Source organism: Thamnophis sirtalis, unplaced genomic scaffold (assembly GCF_051295495.1).
Source record: "Thamnophis sirtalis isolate CommonGarterSnake01/CBP01778 unplaced genomic scaffold, rThaSir2_p1.2 scaffold_1, whole genome shotgun sequence".
NCBI lineage: Eukaryota > Metazoa > Chordata > Lepidosauria > Squamata > Natricidae > Thamnophis > Thamnophis sirtalis.
This window is the reverse complement of record NW_028261381.1, coordinates 171105272-171132151: the sequence shown is the minus strand read 5'-3', so window position 1 is coordinate 171132151 and position 26880 is coordinate 171105272. Positions and strand designations below refer to the sequence as shown.

The 26880-nt window shown below is 49.2% G+C and overlaps 1 protein-coding gene across 1 annotated transcript; it reads right to left on the bottom strand.

Moving 5' to 3' along the window:
- Positions 1–227: 227 nt before the first annotated feature.
- CBARP (CACN subunit beta associated regulatory protein) lies at positions 228–26880 on the bottom strand. Its single transcript, XM_014063345.2, has 9 exons — positions 26453–26880; positions 22344–22489; positions 19945–20006; positions 18172–18337; positions 16474–16651; positions 14964–15104; positions 12393–12594; positions 8451–8631; positions 228–2298 (listed from the first exon to the last, which is right to left on the bottom strand). Exons 1-9 carry the CDS (start codon positions 26501–26503, stop codon positions 1173–1175), a joined length of 2253 nt encoding a protein of 750 aa, XP_013918820.2. The 5' UTR covers positions 26504–26880; the 3' UTR covers positions 228–1172.

The window sequence follows — 26880 nt, the reverse complement described above, 5'->3', positions numbered from 1 at the left end:
AACCCCCCCCCCCAAGGAACAGCTGGAAAAGTGTGAAAAACGAGCCTTCAAAAAATGCTAGAAAGGTGAGTGGGAGGGAATGGAGAGAGAGAAAAAGAGAGAAACAAGAGAATTGTGCTATTCGCCCTTCAAGCAGCGTGCTTTGTTTCACTGAGGCCCCCTACCAGCCCCCCCCCCCCGCCCACATCCCCCCCCCGCCACCCCCACCCCATCCAGGAAGTGGCCGATTCCTCCACTCGAGAAAATGTAAACTCTTCCACACATCACACCATGCAAAAAAGGTGGAGAAACATCCGTCTGTCCGTCCGTGGGCTGAGATAGGGGGTCTTGTCCCGCCTGGAAGGCGAAGCCAGCCCCTCCCTCCACAAGGACCCCCTTGCCAGCGGTGGGGGGGGGAGGAGGACAGGTTATTGCTTGTAAAAAACCAGAGAGAGAGAGAGAGAGAGAAAGAGAGAGAGGTGTGCACGTGGAAAGGTGGAAGGAGCTGAAATTATCTGCTACAACCAGCTCGTAGAGTGTGAGGTATGTCAGGCCTCCGGTAGATTTGGGGGCTGTTTTCTCTTATTATTATTTTTTATTTATTTATTATTATTCTCGAGAACGAGCCCCTGAAAACCTAAAAAACTTCCTGGCTGTGCAAGAGATAACGCCGACTTTGGCAAACCTGCTTCGAAATGGGGGGAGAGATTCGGTTGAGCTCTCCCCTGTGCCCACCCCTGGATCTAACCAGAAGGAAGAGAAGGCCCTTCGGCTCTCCAGCGGACACCCTGCTCTCTTTGGACACCCTCCCGGAAAAAGGGAAGGTCTCCCCTCTTGGGATGTGCTCCCCCCTACCCCTCCCTTCCGGGCCCCTGCTGGAAAGGCATGGATGGCTCCAGCCCCAGCTTCCCCAGGTCCTTGGTGGGCTCTGTCTTCTGGCCGGAGAGACAGGGATCTCCGCTGGCCAAGTCTTCAGCCCTGGACCTTCACAACCCTCAAGGGGACCTCCGGGTGGGGCTTCCTGGTACCCAGCGGAAGGCTGACAGAGCAGGAGGGCGTTCCTCGATCTGCTCCGCGCTCCCGGGCCCCTGGAGCACCCTGCATCCCGGCTGGCTGGCAGGCCCTGCATGGCACCTCCCTCCCAGCCCCGGGGCAAGACAGATAAAGGGTCATCCCGGTGCTTCCCCTTGCCACTATTCAGGGCTGTGCTCAGGGGAAGCCCGGGCGGCCACCATCACCACACACTCTAGACTCTCTCGTGGTTTTTTCAAGGGTGTGAAAAACATATCCTCCAGCCCCCCCGCGATCTTGTCCAGGAGTTCCGTGCCCAGCCCTGGACACTGACCACCTCCGAGGCAGTCCCGGGTGTATGGGTCAGGTCCCGTTTTGGCCTCCTCCGGTGGTTCTTCCTCAATCACCTGGATCTTCTCCCCCGTTTCTGTGGCGGGTGAGGCCACCTCCTCGTCCCCAGAGCTGGCAATACGTGGCAGGGTGCTGTGGTAGCGGCCTTCCAGGGGGTAGTTGACGCTGTCGCCCCGACGCAGGGGGGTCCGGTGCCTCTCCAGAGCTGTGGGGTAACGGACGCCTGGGTCGCTGTACTGCTTGGTACGCTGCCATTGCTTCCTCAAATGGGTCCGGGAGCGGTGTTTGGCCCGCAGGGGGGATTCGTCGAATTGGGGGTCGTGGCGGACAAAGGCGTTGAAGAGCGCGTCTGTTTTTTCATCAATGCTGTAGTCCCGGCGAGGGAAGGATTCTCGTGCGGGGAACATCTGCCCATACGGTGCCCAGAGCAATGGACTGGAAGGGAGGAGACCTCCGACGGCACCAGCTGCTTCCTCCTCTTCCTCTTCCTCCTCCTCTTCCTCTTCCTCCTCCGCTTCTGGTGCCTGTCCCTCAAAGCTCTCAAAGATGGTGGCCTTGCGTCCAGCGCTGGTGAAGCAGAAACGTTTCTCCGAGGCTGTCTGGTCTTCTCCTACTCGGCCGCTGGGGGCTTCAATGGAGGCGTAGCCGCTATCCATCTGCAAGAGTTTACGGGTCCCGGCTTCCAACTCAACGCTATCCTGCTTGGGTTTCGCCAAGGACCTGTCCTCTCCAGCTTCAGCTTCATCGGCCAAGGAGGAGGAAAAACTTGGTAGCCCACCACTCGAGGAAACGCTGTCCCCACCATCACTAGGTGCTGAGTCCTGATCGTTGCCCTTCTCTGATGAAACACACTTTTCTAGCGATGCTCGTAGGCTCCAGATGTCGTGATAAAGGGGGGTGGGCTGCTGTTCCAATGGCTCGGGTGGGGTGGGGCTGGGTGGTTCGGAAGACTCTAACCTGTAGCAGGAAAAAAAAACACTTGCCTTTAACAATGACACAGTATTTCTTTTTTTGCACACAGACAACGGAATAATAACCAGTGTCAGACCTGCCCCAACTTGGTCCTTTAGGCAAGAAAAACCCTCGACTCCATGTTGAAAGGTATACCTTACTTTACTAAAAACCAAGTGGAATACAATATAGCAAAGCCAGAATTGATGTTCGCGTGCCAGAATTTCCTGGTTAACTTTTCCCCATCTAGTTCCTCCCCTCCACTTGTCCCTTTTTTGTCCAACTGCATTTGAATAAACTGTTTTGGGGACAGTCTCTTCAACGGTGGACTGGTTGGTGAGACATTAGATTCCATTTACAGGGCTTTGACCTTGAGATGGTGTCTCTGGAAATTACAATGTTTGCCTTCTCTCCTCCCCTCCCCTCCAGCTCTCTCCCCCCATAGTTCATGGCAGACTAATGGATAGAAAATGCAAAGCTCAAGGATAAGATGGCAGTTCTGACACAGTGTTTCTCAACCTTAGCGTGGACTTCAACTCCCAGAAATCTGAGGATTGAAGTCCACGCATCTTAAAGTTGTTGAGGTTGAGAAACATTGAAGGAGAGTGCGCAAAATGATTCTTGGCGCATCATTTAAGCCAATGGCCACCCATTGCTGAGACTTCTAAGAATTCCTTGAAAATTGTGCTGAGCCCAGAACATTTTCCCATGAAACAATCCATGAAACGACCAACCAAATCTAGTGGATTTCTGCTCTTAGGAATCTATGCTCACATCCGTTCTCAGATTTTGCACATCTGTCAGGCCTGCAGCCATCTTTTCTTTTGGATCTAGCGCCTGCCACACTTTCTATTATTCTGCTATGCATTTTCTATTGTGGGAAAATGGGAGGGGGGGTTGTAAGGAGTCGCATACTATGTAGCCATAACAAAATTCTTTCTAGAAAGCCAAGGTCATCCTTTGTCCGGAATTGGTTGGGTGGAACTGCTAGCGTGGCAGTGGGAGATTGGACCATGTGATGGACTTGTGGGTGTGGGGGCAAGATCTTGAACTTTCAACTAAGTAGGGAAAACCGGAAAGCTTTCAGATTTGGGTTTTCCCAGATGTGCCAACATGGCTCTCTTAGTAAATTGGAACTTTTGAGCAATACTTTGCCTTGGACTCTGATTTAATTTCGGATGATAGTTGGAACGCTGACACCTTTTTTCAGGTCAAGGCCTATGCTCACTCTTCAAGGCGAGACCTCCAGGACCAGTGATAATCCACCGAGGTTAAAAAAAGGCAAGATAGTGGTCACAGCAGTGCTACTGAAACCCCGCCCACCCCTGTCAATCTTCCTTATCACTCATGCATGACAAATATTTGTTTATGGTACTGATAGTCATGAACTTGGAAGCCAAGTTAGGCGCTAATCCAAGGGAATTGGATCAACCAATCATAACAGAGCTGAAAGGGATCTTGGAGGTCTTCTAGTCCAACCCCCTGCTCAAGCAGCGGACTATATACAAACCAAAGGAACGATAAAACCTTTCCATGGCTACTGATATGGCTGGCTGGTAGTTTCCTGATACAAGTAAGACTCGATTGACCACCACAATTGGCACCAGAATTTTCATTTGCTAAGCAACGGTTGTTAAGTGAGTCGTGCTCATTTTTAGGCCATTTTTGGCCATTGTTTGTTAAGCAAACCTCCCTTGGCCCCCAAAGTGGTCAAAGAGGAAGTAAAGAGGAAATTAAGCAAATCACTTGGGTTGTTAAGTGAATCACAGCCATTAAGCAAATCTGGCTTCCTTCATTGACTTGGCTTGCCTGGAGCCAGCCGGGAAGGTCACAAATGGTGATCACATGACCCCCAAGGATGCTGCAATCATTGTACACTTATGCCTGAATTTCGACCTCACAACTATGGAGACGGTACATTGGTATATTTGCAAGGAGAGGTTTCAGTCCCGTTGTAACTTTGAATGGTTGCAAGTTGAGGGGTACTGGTACCTCCTGAAAGTGAGATGGTTGATGTAGCTGCATAGATGCCATGGAAGAGACCAAACTCAAAGTGGCCCAGGGGTTAGAGCAGGAGTGAAATCTACCATTTTTTCCTACCGGTTCCATGGGCGTGGCTTGGTGGGAGGGGTGTCATGTGACTGGGTGGGCATGACTAAGTAGTTATATGGCTGAGGGTCAAAAGACAGAAATTCACTTTAACAATGTCCTGCTGGATCAGGGTTGGACTAGATGACCTCCAGGTCCATTCCAGCCCTGGTTTGCTGTGCATTTTCCAGGTATCCTCTGAAGCTGTATCTAGTGCCAGGTTTGTGGTCCTTCCGCCCTCTCCTTTTTCTCTCCCTCCCTCCCTCCTTCCCCTCCCTCCTTCCCCTCCTTCCTTCCTTCCTTTCTTCCTTCCTTCCTTCCTTCCTTCCTTTCTTTCTTTCTTTCTTTCTTCCTTCCTTCCTTCCTTCCTTCCTTTCGCAGCATCCCCCCCACCCCGACCCCGTTTTTGGCCTAGCAGGCTTCAGGGAAGCTACTTCTGCTGACTGAAAGCTGCCTGCACTTTGGCAGATCGAACCTCACCAGGCTCAACGTTGACTCAGCCTTCCGTCCTTCCGAGGTGGGTAAAATGAGGACCCGGATTGTTGAGGGGCAAGAGGCTGACTCTGTCAACTGCTTAGAGAGGGCTTTAGATAGCACTGTGAAGTGGTATATGAGTCTAAGTCAGGGGTGTCAAACTCGTTTTCATCGAGGGCCGTCTCAGGGTTGTGTTTGGCCCTGGGTGGGTCGGGGCTGTGGCCAGGGTGGGTGTGGCCAGCTCGATGGCACTCGTGTTGGGGGCACCGGTAGGGTCTCAAGCGCTCTCAGCGAAAACAGGCTCCCGAGCTCCGTTTTCGGCTGCGACGGCTTCCTGCAACCCTTTGCTAGCGAAAACGGAGGTGGGGGGGGGAGGCACCCGCAGCCCTCACGAGCTCCATTTTCACTGGCAGAGGCACCGTGGGCCGGTCCTTTGTCGTTTATAGGGCGGCCCCGTAGACCCAGATGTAAGCAACCCACGGGCCGGATCCGTTCCCCAGGCCCTGAGTTTTGACACCCTTGGCCTAAGTGCTGTTGCTATTGCTTCATTGCATCGCTGGACGATCAGAAAACTGGACAATAAGCAGGTGGCCTCTTCTCCCTTTCTCATCTTCTTCTGGAGATCCAGCTGTCATCCCGAGACAGACTGATTCAGCCCCCAACCCCCTTTTAAGTGAAGAAGCGGGGCGGGAAGCAGATAATTGCCTCCAAATCTATTTTTAAATTACGTGGTTGGTGGTGGTTGTTTTTTTTTTTTTTTTTAAAAGAGTACATTAGCAAGGAAGAGGTAAAGCATCTGGTCACTACGTTCATCCATTATTCAGGTTTTTATCCAATAAACAGAACAATCTTCGCATTCAAATCCTAGCTCCCCAGCTCTAGCAAGCCAGCTCGGGGAAAGAAACTCTGCGGTACGTAGTCAATCCGATCCCAGCATTTTCAGTTCTTAAAAAAAATAAATAATAATAATAATTCAAAATTAGGTAACAATGACGGGAAATCAAAATCGTTTGGCGAAGGTTTTAAGAGAACTGCTGCCGAACAGAGTCTCATTTAAAATAGCTTCCCATTTAAGTCCATCTATTATTTAGGACGACAAAGGGCTGAAATATTGTTTGATCTTTAAAAGAAAGACCTCAGCAAACTCAAGATGCAGAGGGAAGGAAAAATTCCGGCCGTCAGCACTTACAAACTCACCGGCCGGAGCTGGTAGGCAGCCATTTTGTGAGGGCCCTGATGTTTGATCCTCTCAACACCCCAATAACCAAGGACTCCAACCCCTCCTTCAGCTTTTACCGATTAATTGGAATATTCCCAGGGTTGAATGCCACAAGCGCATTATCCCCTTCACCAAAAAGAGCTCCAGACAGTCCTCAAGCTTATGGCTACTCATGTAGCGAGCGACTCTTCCAAGTTACGACGGCACTGAAAAAAGTGACTTACAACCAGTCCTTGCTTTTAGGACCATCATTCCCCACAGTCATGTGATCAGGTGCTTGGCAACTAGTTTCATTTATTTATTTGTTTATTTATTTTTCAGAATATAAGACGCACCTTTCCCCCCGCCCCCAAAGAGGGTGAAAATTTGGGTGCGTCTTATACACTGAATGTAGCCCCACCCATCCACCCTTTGGCCTCTGCCTCCCAGTGTTGCGGCAAAGAGGGAAAATGGGGCTTGTGGAGGCTGCATTAGGCTATAGAGATCCCTGCAGCCTGAAACAGCTGATGATCGGGAGGCACTCTTAAACTGAAAGTGAAACATGCTGTTTGCTCCACAAGGCAAATTGCTGGGAGGCAGAAGCAGATTTTTTCTTCTTCTGCTAATCAGGCTGTTTGCTGTTGGCTGCAAGGAGGTAAGTCAATAACTATAAATGCCTATAGCCGTGATGGTGAACATATGGCATGCGGAGCCATTTGTCAGGGCACGCAAGGCATGCGTGTGCTGGCCAGCTGACTTCGGCCTTCTTTTGAGGCCGTATTTTGCCCTCCGGAGGCTTCCCTGAAAGCGGGAAAAACCGGCCCTCCCAGAACCAGAAATTGGAGAACGGAGTTCCGGTTGGCTCATAGGACTATTTTTCGTCCTCCGGAGCCTTCAGGGAAGCCTTCCCCTCCCAGGAGTCTCCACGCCGTGACCCGTCAAAACCGTGCTCGACTAAACCGCGCCCGATTAAACCGCGTCGCTGACGTCATCAACAGGGCAACAACAGCCAGCACGGAGAAAGAAGGGCGCTTTAAATAGCGCTTTGAAAGCAAGCCGATTCAACTTAAGGTAAGGGTTAGCTTTAGGGTTAGCTTTAGGGTTAGCTTTAGGGTTAGGTTAAGGGTTAGGGTTAGGTTTAGGGTTAGGTTTAAGGTTAGGTTTAGGGTTAGGTTAAGGGTTAGGGTTAGGTTTAGGATTAGGTTTAGAGGGGTTAGGTTTAGGTTTAGGGGTTAATTTTAGGTTTAGGGTTTACAGCGTGCTTCTGTCTCTGTGCTGTTGTCGCCCTGTTGATGACGTCAGCAACGCGGTTTAGTCGGGCGCGGTTTAGTCGAGCGCGGTTTTGTGGTGGAACCCTCCACGCTGCCCAGGCCAGGTAAGTGCAGGGACTGCGTGGAGGCTTGGGGAGCAGGGAAAACAGGCCTATGGAAACGGGCCTGTTTCCGGCCTCCGGAGGCTGGGGGAAGCAGTTTTTGCCCTCCCAGTGGCTCAAGGAAAGCCTCCAGAGCCTGGGGAGGGCAAAAAAACCCAAAACCCTCCAGTTCAGCAGGCCAACTAGGCCACGCCCATTCAGCAATGGGGCAGTGAACCCATTGCTGCAATTTTTGAAGCCCACCCCTGGGGTCATGTGTTCACCATTTGCAAACTTCCCAGCCGGTTTCCAACAAGCAAACTCAATAAGGAAGGCCAGATTCGCTTAGTGACCAGGTGATTCATTTAACAACTGCAGTGATTCACTTAACTGTGCAAAAATGGCTGCACAACTCCCTTAACAATTGTCACTCTATTTTACTTTACTTATTACAGGTAGTCCTCGACTTACGACTAGTTCATTTAGTGACCGTTCAAAGTTACATTACTAAAAAAAGTGACTTAGGACCGTTTTTTTCACACTTACAACCCTTTTTGCATCCTCATGGTCATGACGATTTACATTTGAATGTTGACAACTGAACTCACATTTATGACTGTTGCAATGTCCAGGAATCATGTGATCCCCTTCTGCGACCTTCTGACAAGCAAAGTCGATGGAGAAGCCAGATTCACTTAACAACTGTGTTATTAATTTAACAACTGCAGTGATTCACTTAACAAATGTGGCAAGAAAAGTTGTAAAATGGGGCAAAATTAGCAAATGTCTCACTTAATAACATAAATTTTGGGCTCAATTGTGGTCGTAAATTGAGGACTACCTGTATTACTTTTGTACACCTCACTTAGCAACAGAAATTCTGGTCCCAATTGTGGTCACAAGTTGAGGACTTCCTGCAATTTGTATTCTGATTTTGTTTTTCCACTCCAAAGCTGCCGAATTTTTCTCAGCCGGCCTCTTATTCTCTGGGCCCTCCATACATTCCAGTCCACTCCACCCCCTTCCCACTTATCTACTGAAAAATACCTGCCGAGAGATAATGTTGGACTGGCCGGCGCAGGCAAGAACGGTCCAGCCACGGGCCGGAAAACCACGTCGTCCGTCCGGGCAATGTACTGGATAATGTCCGTCTGGTGAGCATCACGATCCTGGTCCATGCTTTCACTGGCGGCTCGTTGTCGCTGGAACTGGTGACGCTTGGGGGACCCTGAACGGAGGGAAGGAAGAGACGGGTGCTGAAGCGGAGGTGGGAGTCATACTTTTCCGAAACTTGTTTCGGTATTTTTGGAAAAAAGAAGTGAACAAATCCGTCCCCTTCCTTACGAGAACTCCTATACACAGACATGAAGTTTGTATTGATAACTAGCCGATAACCTGGTGTTGCCCGGGTTTTTATTTAGAGTGGGGGGAAATGTCTAGACCAAACGTAATTTCTAATGATGGATTTTCCCCCTTACCAGAGGGAGCCCCCTTGTGGAGTACCGTGAAGCCGTTACCATAGCAATTCCACTGCACTATACAGTAGAAGCCATTTTACAGCACAACAGGCTGTATCTTAACAGAACGTACACCCCCACAGTAGTAACTGTGTAACACGTTTGGCTGAAATTGCTCGAGGCATTCCAGAGTTATGCTGGAACACACACACGCACGCGCACACAGACATCCACAGAGCCATTTTTATATACAGTATATAGAAGGAGAATATTTGTAGCTCGTGGTTGAAATGAGGGGTGCTTGCAGTGGTGGGTTGTAAGCGGTACGCCCCGGTATGGGTGTACTGGTGCCTCCTTACCTATATTTGAGCTCTTCGGCGTTTCTGCACACCTGCACGGAGCGTACGGTGCCTGTGCGACGCTCCGCCGAGCAGCTGGAGCATCGCGGAGCCGTTGCAGAGGTAAGGATATATGCACGCTTGCATGTGGGGGACGCTGGGCCCCGTGGCACCATACCAGTTGCACCGGGATCCGGAACCCACCACTGCGTGCTTGTTGCTCTCTGACCATGGATGTATTTATGCAGACGTTTCCTGACCCAGCTGGGTAACATCATCAGTGCTGGTAAGAGGAAACCCCACTCCATTCTAGTGCTGATGATATCTAGTTGGGTCAGGAAACATCTGTAAGAAAACAACCAAGCGCGGAGAGCACCAAGCATCTCACAATCCTTCTCTTCCTTCTCCTCCACTCTTCAAATCCCACTCCCTTCTAGCACTGATGGCGTTACCTAGTTGGGTCAGGCAACGTCTGCAAGAAAACAACCAAGCTCAGAGACCACCAAGGACCCCTCAGAGTTGTTATTCCTTCAGTTCAAGCACTGAAATATCCATTTGTCCCTGCAGGACAAGGTAGAAGGTGCTCCTGTTCCATGTTTCAATTCGGGGACCAGCACTCTTTTGGACAGCTTTACAGGTAGTCCTCGACTTACAGCCATTCGTTTAGTGACCACTGAAAGTTACATCGGTCATGAAAAAAGTGACTTTTGACCATTTTTTAAAACTTAACCGTGACCGTTGCAGCACCCCATGGTTACGTGATCAAAATTTGGACGCTGAGAAAAATTTACAGCCTGTATTTATGACCGTCGCAGAGTCCCGGGGTCGTCACGTAATCCCCTTTTGCGACCTTCTGACAAACAAAGTCGACGGGGGGAAGCCAGATTCACTTAACGACCACGTTACTAACTTCGGAACGGCAGGGGTCCCCTTGACGACTGTGGCAAGAAAAGTCGTAAAACGGGGGTCAAACCTCACTTCACGACCAATTTTGGGTTCAACTGTGATTGTAGGTCGAGGACTAGCTGTTATTATTATTTTGCAGTGGGCGGGGGGAATAAATGGGAAATACCATACAGTATCACACAATTGAGAAGAGGTGGAATCTTTCTCTGTTTTTTAAGGAAGTGTTTCTCTACTCTGAAGCCTTGCGATAAGGTGAGGGTTGATATGGAGCTCTGGAGAAGTCCATCTTGCTGGGAAAGGTGGAAGGAAAGAGAAGGACCTTCTGGAGCCCTTACTGGAAAACATGAAGGACCCAGTAGGGACAGATCCTCCAAGGGGACTGCCTAGGTCAGGGATCTCAAACACGATGTCAACTCTCAAAGTATCCTTGGCCTGCTCTCGAGTTGCCATAGGCAAGAGGGGGGAGGGGAACTGACGGAGCAGCATGGCAGCCACAACCAGAAGCACATTCCACGCATATCTTTCTCAAGGTTGTCTCCCAGGTTACCTGCACAGCCAGAGGGGCGTGATCTCTACAATGGGTAAAAGTGCTCCATTGGAGAATGTGATTTATGACACATGTTGGCGGGGAGGGGGGGAAACAGGGTCATACTTGGGCCATAAATTACATGGGATCAGAGCTGGCTTCACTTGATACGTGCCAACATGTTGCTCCTAATAAACAATTGGATCTCTTTTGAAGCTTGGCTCCAGGCTCCTGATTTAATTAGGGCATCCCTTGGAACCCTGGCACTCGATTTCATTGAGGGCTGCATCAGGGTTGTGTTTGACCTCAGGGGACCTTCGTGGGCATGACAGTGTGGGTGTGGCCAGCTCGGCATTACTCGTGTCTGGGGCACCGGTGGTAGCCCAAGTGATTTGCCCACAAAAACGGGCTCCCGAGCTCTGTTTTAGGCTGCGACGGCCTCCTGCAATCCTCTCAATGAAAATGGAGCTCGGGAGGGCCAAGCTTCATTTTCACTCGCAGAGGCACCATGGGCCATCCTTCGCTGTTTCCAGAACGGTCCCAGCACCCCGCAGCCTGGATCCGGTCCCCAAGCCTTGAGTTTGACACCCCTGGTCTAGGTGAATGGCCTCCAAACCTTTGGATGCTACAAACCAGTGTTTTTTTTCTGTTTCGCCCACTACCTGGCTCTCGTACGGACACAGATGGGGCTTCACTCATTTGCACAGCCTGGTTCCTGGCAGGGCATAGTTCAGTTCAGTTCAGTTCACTTTATTTGTATGCCGCCCTTTTCCCTGGGGGGACTCAGGGCGGCTCACAGTTCAAAAGGGGTGGGGGAAGGACAAACAATTTACAACATAAAAACATTACATCATTTAAGAACTCAACAGTCATACAATTCGAGTAGGGGTTAGAATCTTTAACCCCAGCCAGCCGGGATAGCCAGATTTTAAGTGCGGCGCGGAAGGTCTGGAGGGTGGTGAGGGTCCGGATCTCCACGGGGAGTTCGTTCCAGAGGGTCGGAGCAGCCACCGAGAAGGCTCTCCTCCGAGTAGTTGCCAGTCTACACTGGCTGGCTGATGGAATTCGGAGGAGGCCTAATCTATGCGATCTTATCGGTCTAGTGGAGGTGATTGGCAGTAGGCGGTCTCTCAAGTAGTCTGCTGCCAGTCCATTGTTCAGGGGTTGGAGAGTACTGTTTTTAGAGTACTGTTTCTCAAGGTTGGCAACTTGAAGATGGGTGGACTTCAACTCCCAGAATTCCCCAGCCAGCAATGCCAAGTATTGCGGTGTCTGAAAGATATCAGCCTGGCCACTCTCCAAGCCTGATCAAGGTCGGTAATTGTGGACTATCTTGAAAGACGGTGGGAGAGGAAAGACTTTGCTGGAGAGGAATTCATTGTAAATTAAATAAAAGGGGAGGGCCTTCTCTGTTGCAGCTCCGGCCCTCTGGAACGAGCTCCCTGTTGAGATCCGGACCCTTACTACCCTCCCGGCCTTCCGCAAAGCCACCAAGTCCTGGCTGTTCCAGCAGGCTGGGGGGGGGGGGGGCTGAGAAGCATCTAGCTCCACGGAAATTGTGAATGTTGGTTTTGTTTTTAATATGTTGTCTTTGTCTCGTTCCCCCCTTTCCCTTGTCTTTTGTGAGCCGCCCGGAGTCCTCTAGGAGTGGGTGGCATACAAGACAAATAAATAATAATACAAATAATAATAATAAATAATTTATCGGGACGAGGACTCGGCTTCGTGCTCCTGGGGAAGCCTCAATCAGAACAATACCCACCTCTCGTATCCAGACTGGATGCCCGCTGGTTTGTTTCCAGTTTCCACTTCTTGATTCGGAAATAGGGACTCGCTCCTTCCAGGCTAGCGTGACGGCGCAGGCGGGTCAGGAAATGAAGGACGGTGCCCTGGGGAGGTGCTGAGGTGGGCTCCTGGGGAGGAGCTGTGGCGGCTCCCTTGGCGGCCTTGGCTGCACTGCCAGACTGTGCGAATGGAGAAGAGGAAAGGGTTAGTCGTGCCCAGGGCCGTCTCCATGCCAATATAGGTAAACCTCAACTTACAACCACGATCAGGACCAAAAATTTTGTTGCTAACTAAGGCGGCCGCTAAAGAGAGTTGCGCACAATTTTACGACCCCGGTTGTGAAGGAAATCACAACAGACGCTAAGCGAATGTGGCTTCGCCCACTGACTTTGCTTGTCAGAAACCATATATGTATGTATTGTATGTATTTTATTATTTGTATGCCGCCCTTCTCCGGGAGGACTCAGGGCGGCGAACAATTCAAAGGGGGGAAAAAAGGGGAACATAAAAGACAAAATACAAATAATAAAAGTAGGCAACAGTCGCACAACCATACATGTCGAGAGGGGAGGGAACTCATCACCCCCAGGCCTGCCGGCAAAGCCAGGTTTTGACGGCTTTTCGGAAGGCCTGGAGAGAGGTGAGGGTCCGAATCCCTGCGGGGAGCTCATTCCAGAGGGCCGGAGCTGCCACAGAGAAGGCCCTCCCCCCGGGTAATAGCCAGGTGGCATTGGCTGGTAGATGGCACCTGGAGGAGGCCAACCCTGTGAGATCTAATGGGTCTGTGGGAGGTAATTGGCAGCAGGCGGTCTCTCAAGTACCCAGATCCAATACCATGAAGGGCTTTATAAGTTACGACTAGCACCTTGAAGCGTATCCGGAGACTGATCGGTAACCAGTGCAGCTCGCGGAGGATAGGTGTAACGTGGGTGTACTGAGGTGCACCCACAATCGCTCTCGCGGCTGAGTTCTGGACGAGTTGAAGTCTCCGAATACTCTTCAAGGGCTGCCCCATGTAGAGCGCATTGCAGTAGTCCAGTCTTGAGGTCACGAGGGCGTGAGTGACTTCCCATCTGGGAAGGTTACCGATGGCAATTACAGAACCCCGGGTATCCCGTCCTAGAAACATGCCAGTTGACCAGTGCATTTCGCCACCTTTCTTGTCACGGTTGTTAAGAGAATCGTGACAGTCGTTAAGTGAGTAACACAGTTGTTAAGTGAATCTGGCTACTCCGTTGTCTTTGCTGGTCAGAAGGCCGCAAAAAGGGATCACGCAACCTCCGGGACACTGCAAGTGTCATAAATGCAGGCCAGTTGCCAAGCAAAATCTGAATTTTGATCATGTGACTGCAGGTTGTGTGCAAAACGGCCCAAAGTCACTTTTCTTTCAGTGCCGTTGTAACTTCATAAGTCACTAAACGAATTGTTGTAAGTCAAGGAGTTGACTTATACACATAATGGAGCCAGTGGTGCAGTGGTGGGTTTCAAAAAATTTTATAACCTACTCTGTGGGTGTGGCCTCCTTTGTGGGAGTGGCTTGCCGGCCATGTGTTTGTTTTCTTTCTTTCTTTCTTTCTTTCTTTCTTTCTTTCTTTCTTTCTTTCTTTCTTTCTCTCTCTCTCTCTCTCTCTCTCTCTCTCTCTCTCTCTCTCTTTCCTTCCTTTTGTCTCTCTGTCCCTTTTTCCTTTTTTCTTTCATCTCTCACTTTTTCTTTCTTTTTTCTTTTTTCTTTATTTCTTCCTTTCTCTTTCTCTCTCTGTGTGAGTCTGTGTGTGTGTGTGTGTGAGAGAGAGAGAGTGTGGTGGGTTTCAAAAATTTTTGGAACCTCTTCTGTAGGTGTGGCCTGCTTTCCGGGTCCACTGGTGGAACCTCTTCTAACCGGTTTGGTAAATTTGACGAACCGGTTCTACCGAACTGGTGCGAACTGGTAGGAACCCACCTCTGCAGTGGTGGTTCCTATCGGTTCGGGCCAAACCGGTAGTGGTTTGCCAGCCTGGATCGCCAGAACCTACAGTGACCCAGGCCTGCCATGCCTCCAAACCGGTTCCACGGTTGGCGCAGCATGTTTTCTTTTTGAATCTTCTGAGCATGCACAGACCTATTTATGGGCAACTTCACATCCGCGCGGAGCTGGAAATTGCACGCACCCCGAACCGACAGTAATGCCCACCCCTGAACGGAGCCCCAATTTTACGTTGCTGAGAAATTTATTAAGCGAGTTTTTCTCTGTGTTATGAATGTTCTTGCCACAGTTGTTAAGTGACTCCCTGCTGTAGTTCACTTAGTAACACAGTTGTTAAATGAATCTGGTTTCCCCATTGACTGTGCTTGTCAGAAGGTCACAAAAGGGGACCATGTGACCCCGGACCACTGTAACCGTCATAAATATGGAGCAGTTACCAAGCACCTGAATTCTGATCACATCACCATGGGGATCCCGTAAATGGTCATATAAGTCACTTTTTTCATTAAAAGAAGTGATGTTAATCTACTATGTGTATATGCAATTCATACAGCCCTCCTTTTGCACTGTATTGAGTGAACCTACCGCAACTCCCTCGCCCGAGTCGGAGGAAACAGAGGAAGCGGCTTCAACACTGGAGTTAAAAGTGTCTCCTGGGAGTGTTGAACTCGAACACAGACCCCCATGGCTGGTCAGCGCCGTCTTTGGCAGGGGGCTTCCAGTTGGCTGTTGAGAAGGACAAAGAGGAGGATGAGGAGGCAGAAGATAGCCAAGCACAAGCCAGTAACTATCAATCCAGCTTTTGGGCCATTTGTTGGGCAAAGTGTCTGTATACTAACTCTCCCTTGGAAACACAATAAACTTATATTAAGTATTTTCTTACCTAAAGCTCCTATTGGATGCAATTACATATACAGGAAGTCCTCGACTTACAACAATCCCTTTAGTGACCGTTTGAACTTACAACAGCACTGAAAAATGTGAGTTTCACATTGACAATCATTGCAGCGACCCCATAATCACATGATCAAAATTCGGAGTGTCCCGGGGGAGAGGGTCATGTGATCCTATTTTGCGACCTTCCAACAAGCAAAGCCAATGGGGAAGCCAGATTCACTTAACAACCGTGTTACTAACTTAACGACGGCAGTGATTCTCTTCAAAACTGTGGCAAGAAAGGTAATAAAATTGGGCAAAATGTCTCACTTAGCAACACAAATTTTGGGCTTCATTGCCATAAGTCAAGGACAATAGATAGATAGATGATAGATAGATAGATAGATAGATAGATAGATAGATAGATAGATAGATAGATAGATAGATAGATAGATAGATGTGTGTGTGTGTGACTGAGTGAGTCTTCATTTCGGTTAGGCAAAAGTTTCAATTTGCTACTAAATTAGAATATACACATCTTCTATCTATAACAATTTATTACAGACTGACTTTGGGTAGTGAAACGGGCAGGATATAAATTTAATAAATAATAATAATAATTTATAAAGATCCCTAAAGGACCTATTGTCACCTACTTCCCCTGGTGTGTATGTATAATTCTGTCTATATCCCTCTCTGTCTCTCTCTCATTATCTGCATCACCTCTCTATCTGCTTAACCTCTTTGTCTCTCTACCCATCTAGCATTGATCTGCTTCATTTGTTGATTTATTCAAACTCTGGAAAAAGAATTTGTGTATTTTTTAAAAAACACCAGAAGAAAACAAGGTTTCTCAGCCTTGGTCACAGGAAGATGTGCGGACTTCAACTCCCAGAATCCTCCAGCCAGGAGAATTCTGGGAGTTGAAGTCCACACACATCTTCTAGTGCAGTGTTTTTCAACCTTGGCGACTTTAAGTCCTGTGGACTTCAACTCCCAGAATTCCCCAGCCAGCTGTGCTGGCTGGAGGATTCTGGGAGTTGAAGTCCACAGGACTTAAAGTCGCCAAGGTTGAAAAACACTGTTCTAGTGGCCAAGATTGAGAAAGAGAATGCCTTAAAAGCCCTTGGAAAGACTCCCTACTACTGATTTCCCCCCCCCCCCACCCCCCAGCCCGATTCAATTCCACCCCCATACCCTGGAGGGATGAGAGGCTCACTTGAAAGATGGCAAGGCTCGGCTTGACAGGTGGGAGGCGGGGAGGCATCATGACACTGTTCTCATTGGCTTCACACTCGTGGATGGTGACGATTTTAAGGGCAGCCGAGGGTGGCAGGGGCAGATGGCTGAGACGGGCGTTCTTCAAATGATGGAAATCGCCCTCTGTCAGAGTGTACCTAACAGGAAAAGCAGAAAAAACCCACAATGAAGCAAAAAGTCCAATGTCATCTTAAGGTAAAGGTTCCCCTCATACATATGTGTTAGTCGTTCCCGGCTCTAGGGGTCAGTGCTCATCTCCGTTTCAAAGCTGAAGAGCCAGCACTGTCCGAAGATGTCTCCGTGTTCATGTGGCCAGCATGACTCAACGCTGAAGGCGCACAGAACGCTGTTGCCTTCCCACCAAAGGTGGTTCCTGTTTTTCTACTTGCATTTTTTACATGCTTGCGAACTGCTAGATTGGCAGAAGCTGGGACAAGTAACGGGAGCTCATTCCGTTACGCGGCGCTAGAGATTCGAACCACCGAACTGCCGACCTTTCTGATCGACAAGCTCAGCACCTTAGCCATTGAGCCACCGCGTCCACATTGAAGTCATCGTAACACATCCCATATTTTGAGCATAGGTAGTCCTTGACCTACGACCACGATTGAGCCCTAAGTTTCCATTGCTAAGAAACACAGAAGTTAAGTGAATTTTGCTCCATTCTATGACCTTCATTGCCAGAGTCGTTAAGCGAATTGCTGCAGTTGTTAAGCGAATCAAGGGGTCATTAAGCGAATCTGGCTTTCCCCATTGGAAGCTATCTGGGAAGATTGTGAAAGGTGATCACATGACCTTGGGACAGGGCAATGGCCCTAAACACATGCCAGTTGCCAAGAGACTGCCAATGCCATGGCATTGGTCGTAAGTGTGAAAAATGGTTATAAGTCACACTTTCAATGTGTTGCAACTACAATCCTAGTCTCTCTTTTGACACAGAAGCCCAATGGCTGGCTTTTGGGCCAATCCCACTGTCTCACTCCAAGAGCCAATCAGGTATCATTGGGAAGGTGCTGGACCAGGATTGGGGAGAGACTAGTTCTAAGTCCCTCCTTAGACAGCGGTTCATTGGCTGGCTTTGGCCAATCTCTCACTCTCAGTTCAAAAACCAATCAGATGTAGATCAGGAAGATATGTAGTTGGGTGACATGTAGCCATAACAAAATTATTTCTAGAAAGCCAAGGTCATCCTTTGTCTCTGCACCTCTGCACCTGTCTGGAACTGGATGGGTGGAAGCTGCCGGCGTGGCAGTGGGAGATTGGACCATGTGATGGACTTGTGGGTGTGGGTACAAGATCTTGGACTTTCAACTGGGTGGGGAAAACCGGGAAGCCTTCAGATTCGGGTTTTCCCAGATGTGCCAACATGGCTCTCTTAATCAATTGGAACTTGAGGAATCCTTTGCCTCAGATTCTGATTTACTTTTGGATGCTATGACATCCCATATGACAGTGGGATAAAAAAATAATAATACTACCAGTTCTGTGGGCGTGGTTGAGTAGGGGATTGAACTAGAAGACCTCCAAGGTCCCTTCCAACTCTCCCGTTATTCTGTTACTCAGATGCACCACTCCAGCTGCCCCTCCCGCCCTCCAGATGTGGAATCCCCAATTCCCAGCGCAGGCTCCTGGTTCCTGATCAAGCCCGAAGCCTCACCTCCTTCCCTTCTCCTGCGCTTTCTTGCTCTGCTCAAAAAGGGCAGCTTCGTTAAAAGACACCCGTCGTCCTGTGGCGCTGCCAGAAGATAGGAATCGCTCGCTCTCTGCATCTCGATAGCTGGAACTGGACGCGCATTCTGGGTCATCCACTTTGATGATGATGTCTAAGAGGCGGGGAACACAGAGAGGGGAGGGGTGAATATGCGGCGGTGGCAGCCTGCTTCTGTCCCTAAGGAGAAATACCGGTAGTCCTCGACTTACAACCACAATGGAGCCCAAAGTTTCCATTGCTAAGTGAGACAGTGAAATGAATTTCGCCCCATTTTACGACCGTTTTGCCACCGTTAAGTGAATCATTGCAGTTGTTAAGTTAGTAACCCAGTTGTTAAGTGAATCTCGTTTCCCTATTGACATAAGGAAGGTCACAAAGGGAATCACATGACCCCGGGGCACTGCGACCGTCATAAATATGAATCAGTTGTCAAGCCTCCGAATACTGATCACATAATCATGAGGATGCCGGAACAGTTGTAAGTGTGGAACACAGCCACTTTTTAAAGCGCCATTGTTACTTTGAGCTGTCACTAAAGGAATGGTTGTAAGTCGAGGACTACCTGTATGTAGGTAGTTCTTGACTTATGCCTGGTTGCTTAGTAACCATTTGAAGTTACAACTGACCTATCTGGGACTACTCATAAGGCAGATCCAGCATTTGGCCATGTGACTAGAAGGGCTCCAATGATTGGAGCCCTTCTTCAAGTCACATGACCAAATTTCGGTCGCTTGGCAACCAGACTGCACATATGGCTGTTTGCAGTGTCATACGGGGGTCATGTGACCAGGGGTGGGATTCAAAAATGTTAGCAACAGGTTCTCTGACCGGTTGCTGGGTGGGCGTGGCAATGGTGGGCGTGGCCTATTCGGCCTCCTGCACCATGGCGGGAAGGGGGGGGCATTTTCACCTGCCCCAGGCTGCAGAGGCCGGAAACAGGCCCATTTCTGGACTTCCCGGAGGCCTGTTTTTTGCCCTCCGCAGGCTCCAGAGGCTTTTCTCGACTTTCCGGAAGGGCAAAAACGGCTTCCTCCGGCCTCTGGAGTCTCTCTGGAGGCTGGAAACAGGCCCATTTACAGACTTCCGGACCTTCCATAAGGCCCATTTTTCGCCCTCCCAGAGCCTCCGCGCGGGCCATGCACTTACCTGGCATGATGAACAGGCCGCGTGGAGACTCCTTGGAGGGGAGGGGCAGGGTGGACGGGGTCATCCATTCCCTGCAACTACCGGTTCCGCGAACCGAAATGTAAAATCTCACCGGCTAATCCCACCCCTGGTGACCACCTTTTACAACCGCTTTGCTGATAATCCGTATTCACTTCCATTTTTTGGCAAAACTGTATCCATATCGAATCCTGGGTTCGTTTAACAACCACGTGATTCGCTTTATGGCTGTTGCAAAAAAAAACAAAAGGCCATAAAATCAGGCCCAGTTGATTTTATGAACCTCACAACTTATGACTGCGAAGGGCCGGCTCCATTACGGTTGTAATTCGAGGACTACCGGAAAACAGTTTCCTCGGTTTTAAAAACTAAGAACGCATCCGATACAACCGGATTTGAGGGGTTGTGGCTGGCTCACACGCAGTGGGACACGGAGAACATTCGATTCAAACTTCATAACTCCCCTTTGTGGGAGGTGTTGAAATGAAAACGGCTTCCACCAACTGGGATTCAATTCCCTGCATGGGCAGAGAGGGTGGGTCTCCATGCCCTCACCTTGTGCCGGCTGTGAGTCATCCAGATAGGTTGTGTTCGTTTTTTCTGGATCATCGCTGGCTCTGAAAATAGGAAAAAGGTGATATATGTAGATATGATAAACACAGGCAGACATCCATCCTGGATTTAAACATCTCAAGGTACCGTATTTTTCGGAGTATAAGACGCACCATGATTTTGAAGTGGTAAATTTGAAGAAAAAAAAATAGTTTTTGCACTCTGCAGGCCTCCCAAACCCTCTGCATGCCCCATTTTTTGCAAAAAAAAAAGGGGGGGGGCATGCAGGCGCTTTGGGAGGCTTGTAGAATGCTCCTGGGGTCGGGGTGGGGGGGGCAAAAATGAGCAAAAAAAGGGCCGTTTTTCGCAAAAACAAGGCATGCAGAGGCTTTGGGAGGCTTATAGAGTGTTCCTGGGGGCTGGGGGGGGGCAAAAACGAGCAAAAAAAGGCCTGCTTTTCGCTCGGTTTTGCCCTCCCCAGCCCCCAGGTGCACTTTGCAAGTATCCCAAGCCTTCTGCATGTCCATTTTTGCAAAGGGGACAGGGTTTTGGTGGGCCAAAAATGCTGTATTCGTTGTATAAGATGCACCTAGATTTTCACCTTCTTTTTTGAAGGAAAAAGGTGCATCTTATACTCCGAAAAATACAGTAAGTCTCCAAATATAGTCCACAATTGAGCCCCAAATTTCTTTGGCTAAGTGAGACTTTTGTTAAGTGAGATTGTCCCATTTTACAACCTTTCTTGCCACAGTTGTTAAGTGAATCGCTGCTTGTGTTAAGTTCCTGACACAGCTGTGAAGTGGATCTGGCTTCCCCATTGACTTTGCTGGTCTGAAGGTCACAAAAGGGGAGCATGTGACCCCGGGACACTGCAACCGTCATAAATACGAGTCAGTTGCCGAGCATCCAAATTTTGATCACATGACCATGGGGGGGGGAACACTGCAATGGTCGTAAGCATGAAACAGGATCATAAATCACCTTTTTTTCCAGTGCCGTTGTAACTTTGAATCATCACTAAACCAACTGTTGTAAGTTGAGAACTACCTGTCGTTGCTGAGCAAACAACCTTGGCGTTAAGTGAATCCATTGTTCACTATGGGTTTTTTTTTGGCCAGAAATTAGAATTGAACACTGGTTTCTGGAAGACATGTTGTAAATTGCAGTCATGTGACCACCGTGGTTGTCAGAAGTTCAAACCCAGGTTGTAAACTGATTTTTTTAGGATCTGCTGTAACTTTGAACAGTCACTAAGTGAGCCGTCATAAGTCAAGGACTGCCTGTATTTAGCACTACCCCTTTTCATTTTTCTCCTTTAACCTGAGAGGGAGGGACTGGTCCAGAGTCTCCCTCAAATTACTATGGCTGAAGAGGGGCTAGAACCTGGGTCTCCCCCCACCCTTGTCCAGCCCCTTCCCCACTAGACCTGATTGGCTCCTGAGCAGAGAGGGTGGGACCAGCTTAAAGTCAGCCAATGAACTGCAGTGGGGAGTAGGACCCCAGTCTCCTCCCTCCTAGTGCCACCCCTTCTCCACCAGATGTGAATGGCTGTTGGACTGAAAAGGAGGGATGCTTTGAACCCAAGTCTCCCCACTCTTAATCCAGACCTTCTCCAATCAGAAACTTGGAAATAATGTTTGTTTGTCATGAGAGCCAGTTTGGTGTAATTATGAAGCCTCTGGACTAGAAACCGGGAGATCTGAGTTCTAATCCTCCCTTAAGCATAGAGGTTGGTTAGGGTGACTTCAGGCCAATTTCTCTCTCTTAGCCCAACCCACTTCACAGGGTTGTGGGGAAAACAAAATGTCAGAGAACTAGGCTACACTTGAATGGCTCTTGGGTTGAGAAGGAGGGACTGGTCCAAAGTCAGCCAATGAGCTTTCGCAGCTGTGAGGGAGACCCAGGAACTCTCCTAGTCCAGCCTCTTTCCTGTTATACATGATTGGCTCTTGGGTTGAGAGAGAGGGACTGATCAGCCAATGAGCATCCATGGCTGAGGGGGGGAGAGTAGAACCTGGGGCTCTAAAGCATCTGATTGGCTCTTGAGCTGAGAGGGAGGGACAATATCCAGATGCTGCCTGGAAGTGATGAAGAAAGAATGAATGAATGAAGATAGAGAAAGGAAGGAAGGAAGGAAGGAAAAGAAGGAAGGAAATTTTAATAGTTTTAGGGCAGATTTTTTTCACCCTGTCTCTTCTGGCTCAGTGTGGTTGCAATTCCCAAAATTGTTAGCCAGCATAGCTGCAGATTCTTGCTGAGTTGCTCCCAATACATCAGGACAGGCCATACATAGAGAAGGCCCCTCCCAGCCAGTCATTTAAAACACCATCTATATCCTACCCCAAAGAGACCTTCCCCTCCCCCTGCCACCGGACCCCCCAGCCATCCATTCCCATCCCTACCTGGTGTGCCTTCGGTCTGTTCCGCAGCAGCGCCGGCAGACGATCAGGACGCCAAACAGCACCACCAAGGTGCCCCCGATGAAGATAGAAAGAAGCACAAGAAGTAACACATAACCGTCCTGGGGGCTCACTTCGCCAGGCACCGTCTGGGAGATAATGGGAGGGAGGGGAAGGGGACGACGATGGAAGAAAAAGAGAAGGAGAAATAAATCCATTATTGTTGCTTTTTAACTTCTCTTTGCAAAAATCATACTGTTTGTCCGAAGCGGATTGTATTTTGAAGCGACAGGAAGGCTTGTAAAAGTTTTGTAAGGTTCTGCAACATACAGACGTCCTCGATGTACGACCACAATTGAGCCCAATATTTCTGTTGCTCAGCGAAACGTTTGCGAAGTGAGCTTGGTCCCGTTTGGTGGCCATTCTTGCCATTGTTAAGTGAGTCACTGCACTTCTTAAGTTAGTAACATGGTTGTTAAGTGAATCGCTTGAAGGTGTGTGGACTTCAACTCCCAAAATTCCTCAGGCAGGATATGAACTCCATATATCCTTAAAACATCCTGGCTGGGGAATTCTGGGAATTGAAGTCCACACAGCTTCAAACTGTCAAGTTTGAGAAACACTGCTCTACAGATAGTCCTCGACTTATGACCACTGAGCCCAGAATTTACTTTTGTTAAGTGAGTTTTGTCCCATTTGACAACTTATCTTGCCACGTTTGTTAACTGAATCATTGCAGTTATTAGATTAATGACTTGGCCGTTTAGTGAATCCGGCTTCCCCATTGACTTCCCTTGTCAGAGGTCGCAAAAGGGGATCACATGATCCCGGGACATTGTGACCGTCATAAATACGAGTCAGTTGCCAAGTGTTGTTCTCAGTGGTGCAATTCTACCAGTTTAAGGACTGAGCATGTGTACAGCACTTTCTTCAGTTCTGCTATAACTTTGGTCATTAAAGGAATGGTTGCAAATTGGGCTATTTGTGTAACTCTTTCCCCCCCAAACGGTTAGTCTAGGATAGCTTTTTTTTTTTCAACTTTGGAAACTTTTACGATGTCTGGACTTCAATTCCCAGAATTCCCCAGCCAGGATGTTTTAAGGATCTGTGGAGTTCATATCCTGGCTGAGGAATTCTGGGAGTTGAAGTCCACACACCTTCAAGCGATTCACTTAAGAACTGTGTTACTAACTTAAGAAATAGTGACTCACCCAGCATGGCTGGCTGGGGGAATTCTGGGAATTGAAGTCTAAAACATTGCTAAAGTTGAAAAAACACTTCAAAACAGAATCTGTTTTGTTCAAAACAGAATAATCTCCCTTTGTTCAATCTCCATCTGAACAAGCATTGTTTCCAAACATTTGACATTTTCCCTCTTTCATTTTGGACTCTTCTGCCAAAATCCAAAGAGGCGAGCCTTTTCTAATCCAGAAATATTGGAAAGGGAAATATTTGGACCTCACTCTTCCCAAGGCTCCAATGCCCAGCTTGTGATTCTGCTAGCCAGGTTTCCAAAATCCCCAGCAGAAGCCGAGTCAACTGCTCAACTATCAAAGGCTAAGATAAAATATTCCCCCTTGGGAGCATCAACCGTTTAAGCTTGGCAATCCACTAGTCCTCAGCAAGTATAGGAATACTGAACTATGTAAGACACTAAACCTGAGCTCTCCAATTCGCACTCGGGTCCGGTCTCTCTTCTGAAACAACTTCCCAGAGAGAGAAGATGGGCAAGCTCCAACATTAGGAAGAAACTTTAGCAGAAACCCAAATGCCCGCAGCATCTTAAATGCTCACACAACTTTCAGGTTTTACCAGATCAAGACCTAAGTCTGGCAAAAACTTAAGCAATACAGGCAGTCCTCCACTTACGACAGCTCATCGAGTGACCAAGGTTTTACAACGGCACTGAAAAAAACCATTGCAGCATCCCCAGGGTCACAGAATCCAAATTCCAATGCAACCGACTCGCATTTATGACGGTTGCAGTGGTCTGGAATCATGCGATTTCCCCCTTCTTTTGGGATCTCCCGGCGAGCAAAGTCAATGGGGGAAATCAGATTCACTCCACAACTGTATTTAAGAACGGAAGGGATTCCCTTAAAGGAGGCGAGAACCTTCGTAAAAGGGGGGGCAAGCTCACTTAATGAATTCTGGGGTCCATTGTGGTCATCAGTGGAGGACTCCCCTGTAAGCACTCGGTAAACACCTCCCAAGAGCCGAGGTGGCGCAGTGGTTAAATGCAGCACTGCAGGCTACTGCTAGATCAGCAGGTCAGCGGTTCAAATCTCACCGGCTCAGGGTTGACTCAGCCTTCCATCCTTCCGAGGTGGGTAAAATGAGGACCCAGATTGTTGGGGGCAATATGCTGACTCTCTGTAAACCGCTTAGAGAGGCCTGAAAGGCCTATGAAGCGGTATATAAGTCTACTGCTATTGCTATAAGTATCCCAAGGCTGAAGAAAGAAGATTCTGTTCCATTAGATAAGTTGAGCGTGGCAGTTGCCAAGAGATAAAAGAGAGGGGTTTTTTTTTTCTCTGTTGGGAAAGGAGAGGCCTCTGTGGGAGGGGAAACAGCTGACGGCTGAGTCCGTAGGCAGCTGCCTTGTAACCAGGTTAGTCTCTCTCTGGCCTGGCCACTTGTCAGCTGCCATGTTGGCTAAGCATTCAGAATCCTAAGACCCTCCGGGGCTTCCTTGATTCTGGCAAAGCAGCAGGGTGCGTCTCCAGGCCCCTCTAACGCTGATCCTTTTTTTGAAAGAGGGAGATTTTCAGAAGTGGGGCCAGGATTTTCAGGGAGCAAAGTGAGGGTCCCGACTCTTTAGGTTTCCCCCACTGAGAGGAGAGGGTCCATCTCCAGCAAACTTTTCTGCGTACAATTTGGACGTCTGTGTATGTGGGCGGGAGGCAGGAAGCTGTGTCCCCTCCTAAACAGCCGAACAAGTTTTTTCAGCCTTCCCCTCGGACAGCTGACTCTAAGCCCTGTATCCCCCTTCCTTGCCCCCCCCCCATATCTGCTGAATCCGGAATCATCACTTAAGGCAACTACTGGGGTGGTCCTTGGTGTTCTCCGATACCTGGCTGTTTTCTTGTACACGGCTCATGACCCAACTAGGTAACATCATCAGTGCTAGAAGGGAGTGAGATTTGCAGAAGGGAGGAGGCGGAGGAGGACGGTGGGGTCCCTGGTGCTCTCTGAACTTGGTTGTTTTCTTGTAGATGTTTCGTGACCCATCTAGGTAACATCATCAGTGCTGGAAGCAGGGGTGGGATTCAGCCAGTTCGGACTGGTTCAGGCTTTGCTTACCTATATCCTCTCAGCTTTTTTTGCGTGGCAGAGCGCATTGCCCCGCCTCAGCTGTGTTGCTCCCCAGAAGTAACGTGGGAGGTAAGTTTCGTTAAAACTGCACCCGCGCGCAGAGAGAAGCCTTCGATCTCCGAACCGGTTGTTAAACCGGCAGGATCCCACCACCGGCTAGGCGGCTATAGCTCCATGCTCAGAGCGCGACAAGGACGCCACAGTCCTACAAATATTCTCATCTATTGGTACTTAAGCCAACTCTGGGACCACAGAGCTCTTCCCCCCTCAGGGTCTTCCACATTTAGGCAACAAAATCTTCCCCAATCTGGCCTGCCCAAAGATACCGGATCACAGATACCATAATCCCCCAGCGCTCCCCCTGAACCCCAAACGTCATACAAAGCCAGGCCACCTGGCACCCCTTCCCGAAATTTTCAACGCCCATCAACCTCCTCCAGGACGGCCAAGAACAAAGTGAAATTGGAGAAGAGTGGCAGTGAGGGGGGGGGGGAAACACTTGGTGCATGCTCAGAGTGATCTTGTTTGAATGAAAGCAATTCCCTGCATCTGTCACCACGGGGAGGGCGAGGAGTTCAACAAGTGTGTGGTATAAGGCCTCCAACCTACATGAGCATGCATTCAAACCAACACGTTCTGCCTTCTACGGGGGCCTCGCATCTCCCGAGTTGGCCTTCAAACAGAACAGAAGCCAAAGGGGAGGGGGGGCAACGTTGGAAGAGCAGGAGAGAGCAGGCGCCCCCCCCCCCCTTCAAAGGGATCCATTCCCCACCCAGGCCTGGTCTCTGCACACTCACCGTCACGCCTTCAGTTGTGGTATTTGCCCATGAAGTAAACGCATCGCTCATTGTCTGTGGCCAGAGTAGACGGTCTCTTCCAAGCTGGGCATGTAAATCAAAACTAGTTGGCTTTTTAAAAAAATAGACTCAGGAAAATGAAGAAGAGTGGACAGCAGATGTATTACACATCTATCAAAAAGGGGCTGAAGAGGAGGAGGAGAGGAACAACGACCAGACTGCAGTCCTTTTTCCTTTTTCCCCGTTCCCTCTCTCTCTCTCTCTCTCTCTCCCGCAGCTTTTTATCCCTGCTTCTCCTTTCGTTCTTTCTTGCCGCTCACATGTTTGGGGGGGAAGAGAGGCACCATGGCTGGCTGAAGCTCACAGCATCTTCGCGTCCCTCGTCTTCCGGTGCTGGCGGAGGAGATGGACCAGCCTCTCTCGTTCTC

Coding starts and splice junctions, on each gene's coding strand:
- CBARP (XM_014063345.2), bottom strand. CDS start 26,503: ATGAGCGATGCGTTTACTTCATGGGCAAATACCACAACTGAAGGCGTG. Junction 20,007..22,343: donor ACAGACCGAAGGCACACCAG/GTAGGGATGGGA, acceptor TCCTATTTTCAG/AGCCAGCGATGATCCAGAAA. Junction 15,105..16,473: donor CGAGCCTTGCCATCTTTCAA/GTGAGCCTCTCA, acceptor CCTTCTCAACAG/CCAACTGGAAGCCCCCTGCC.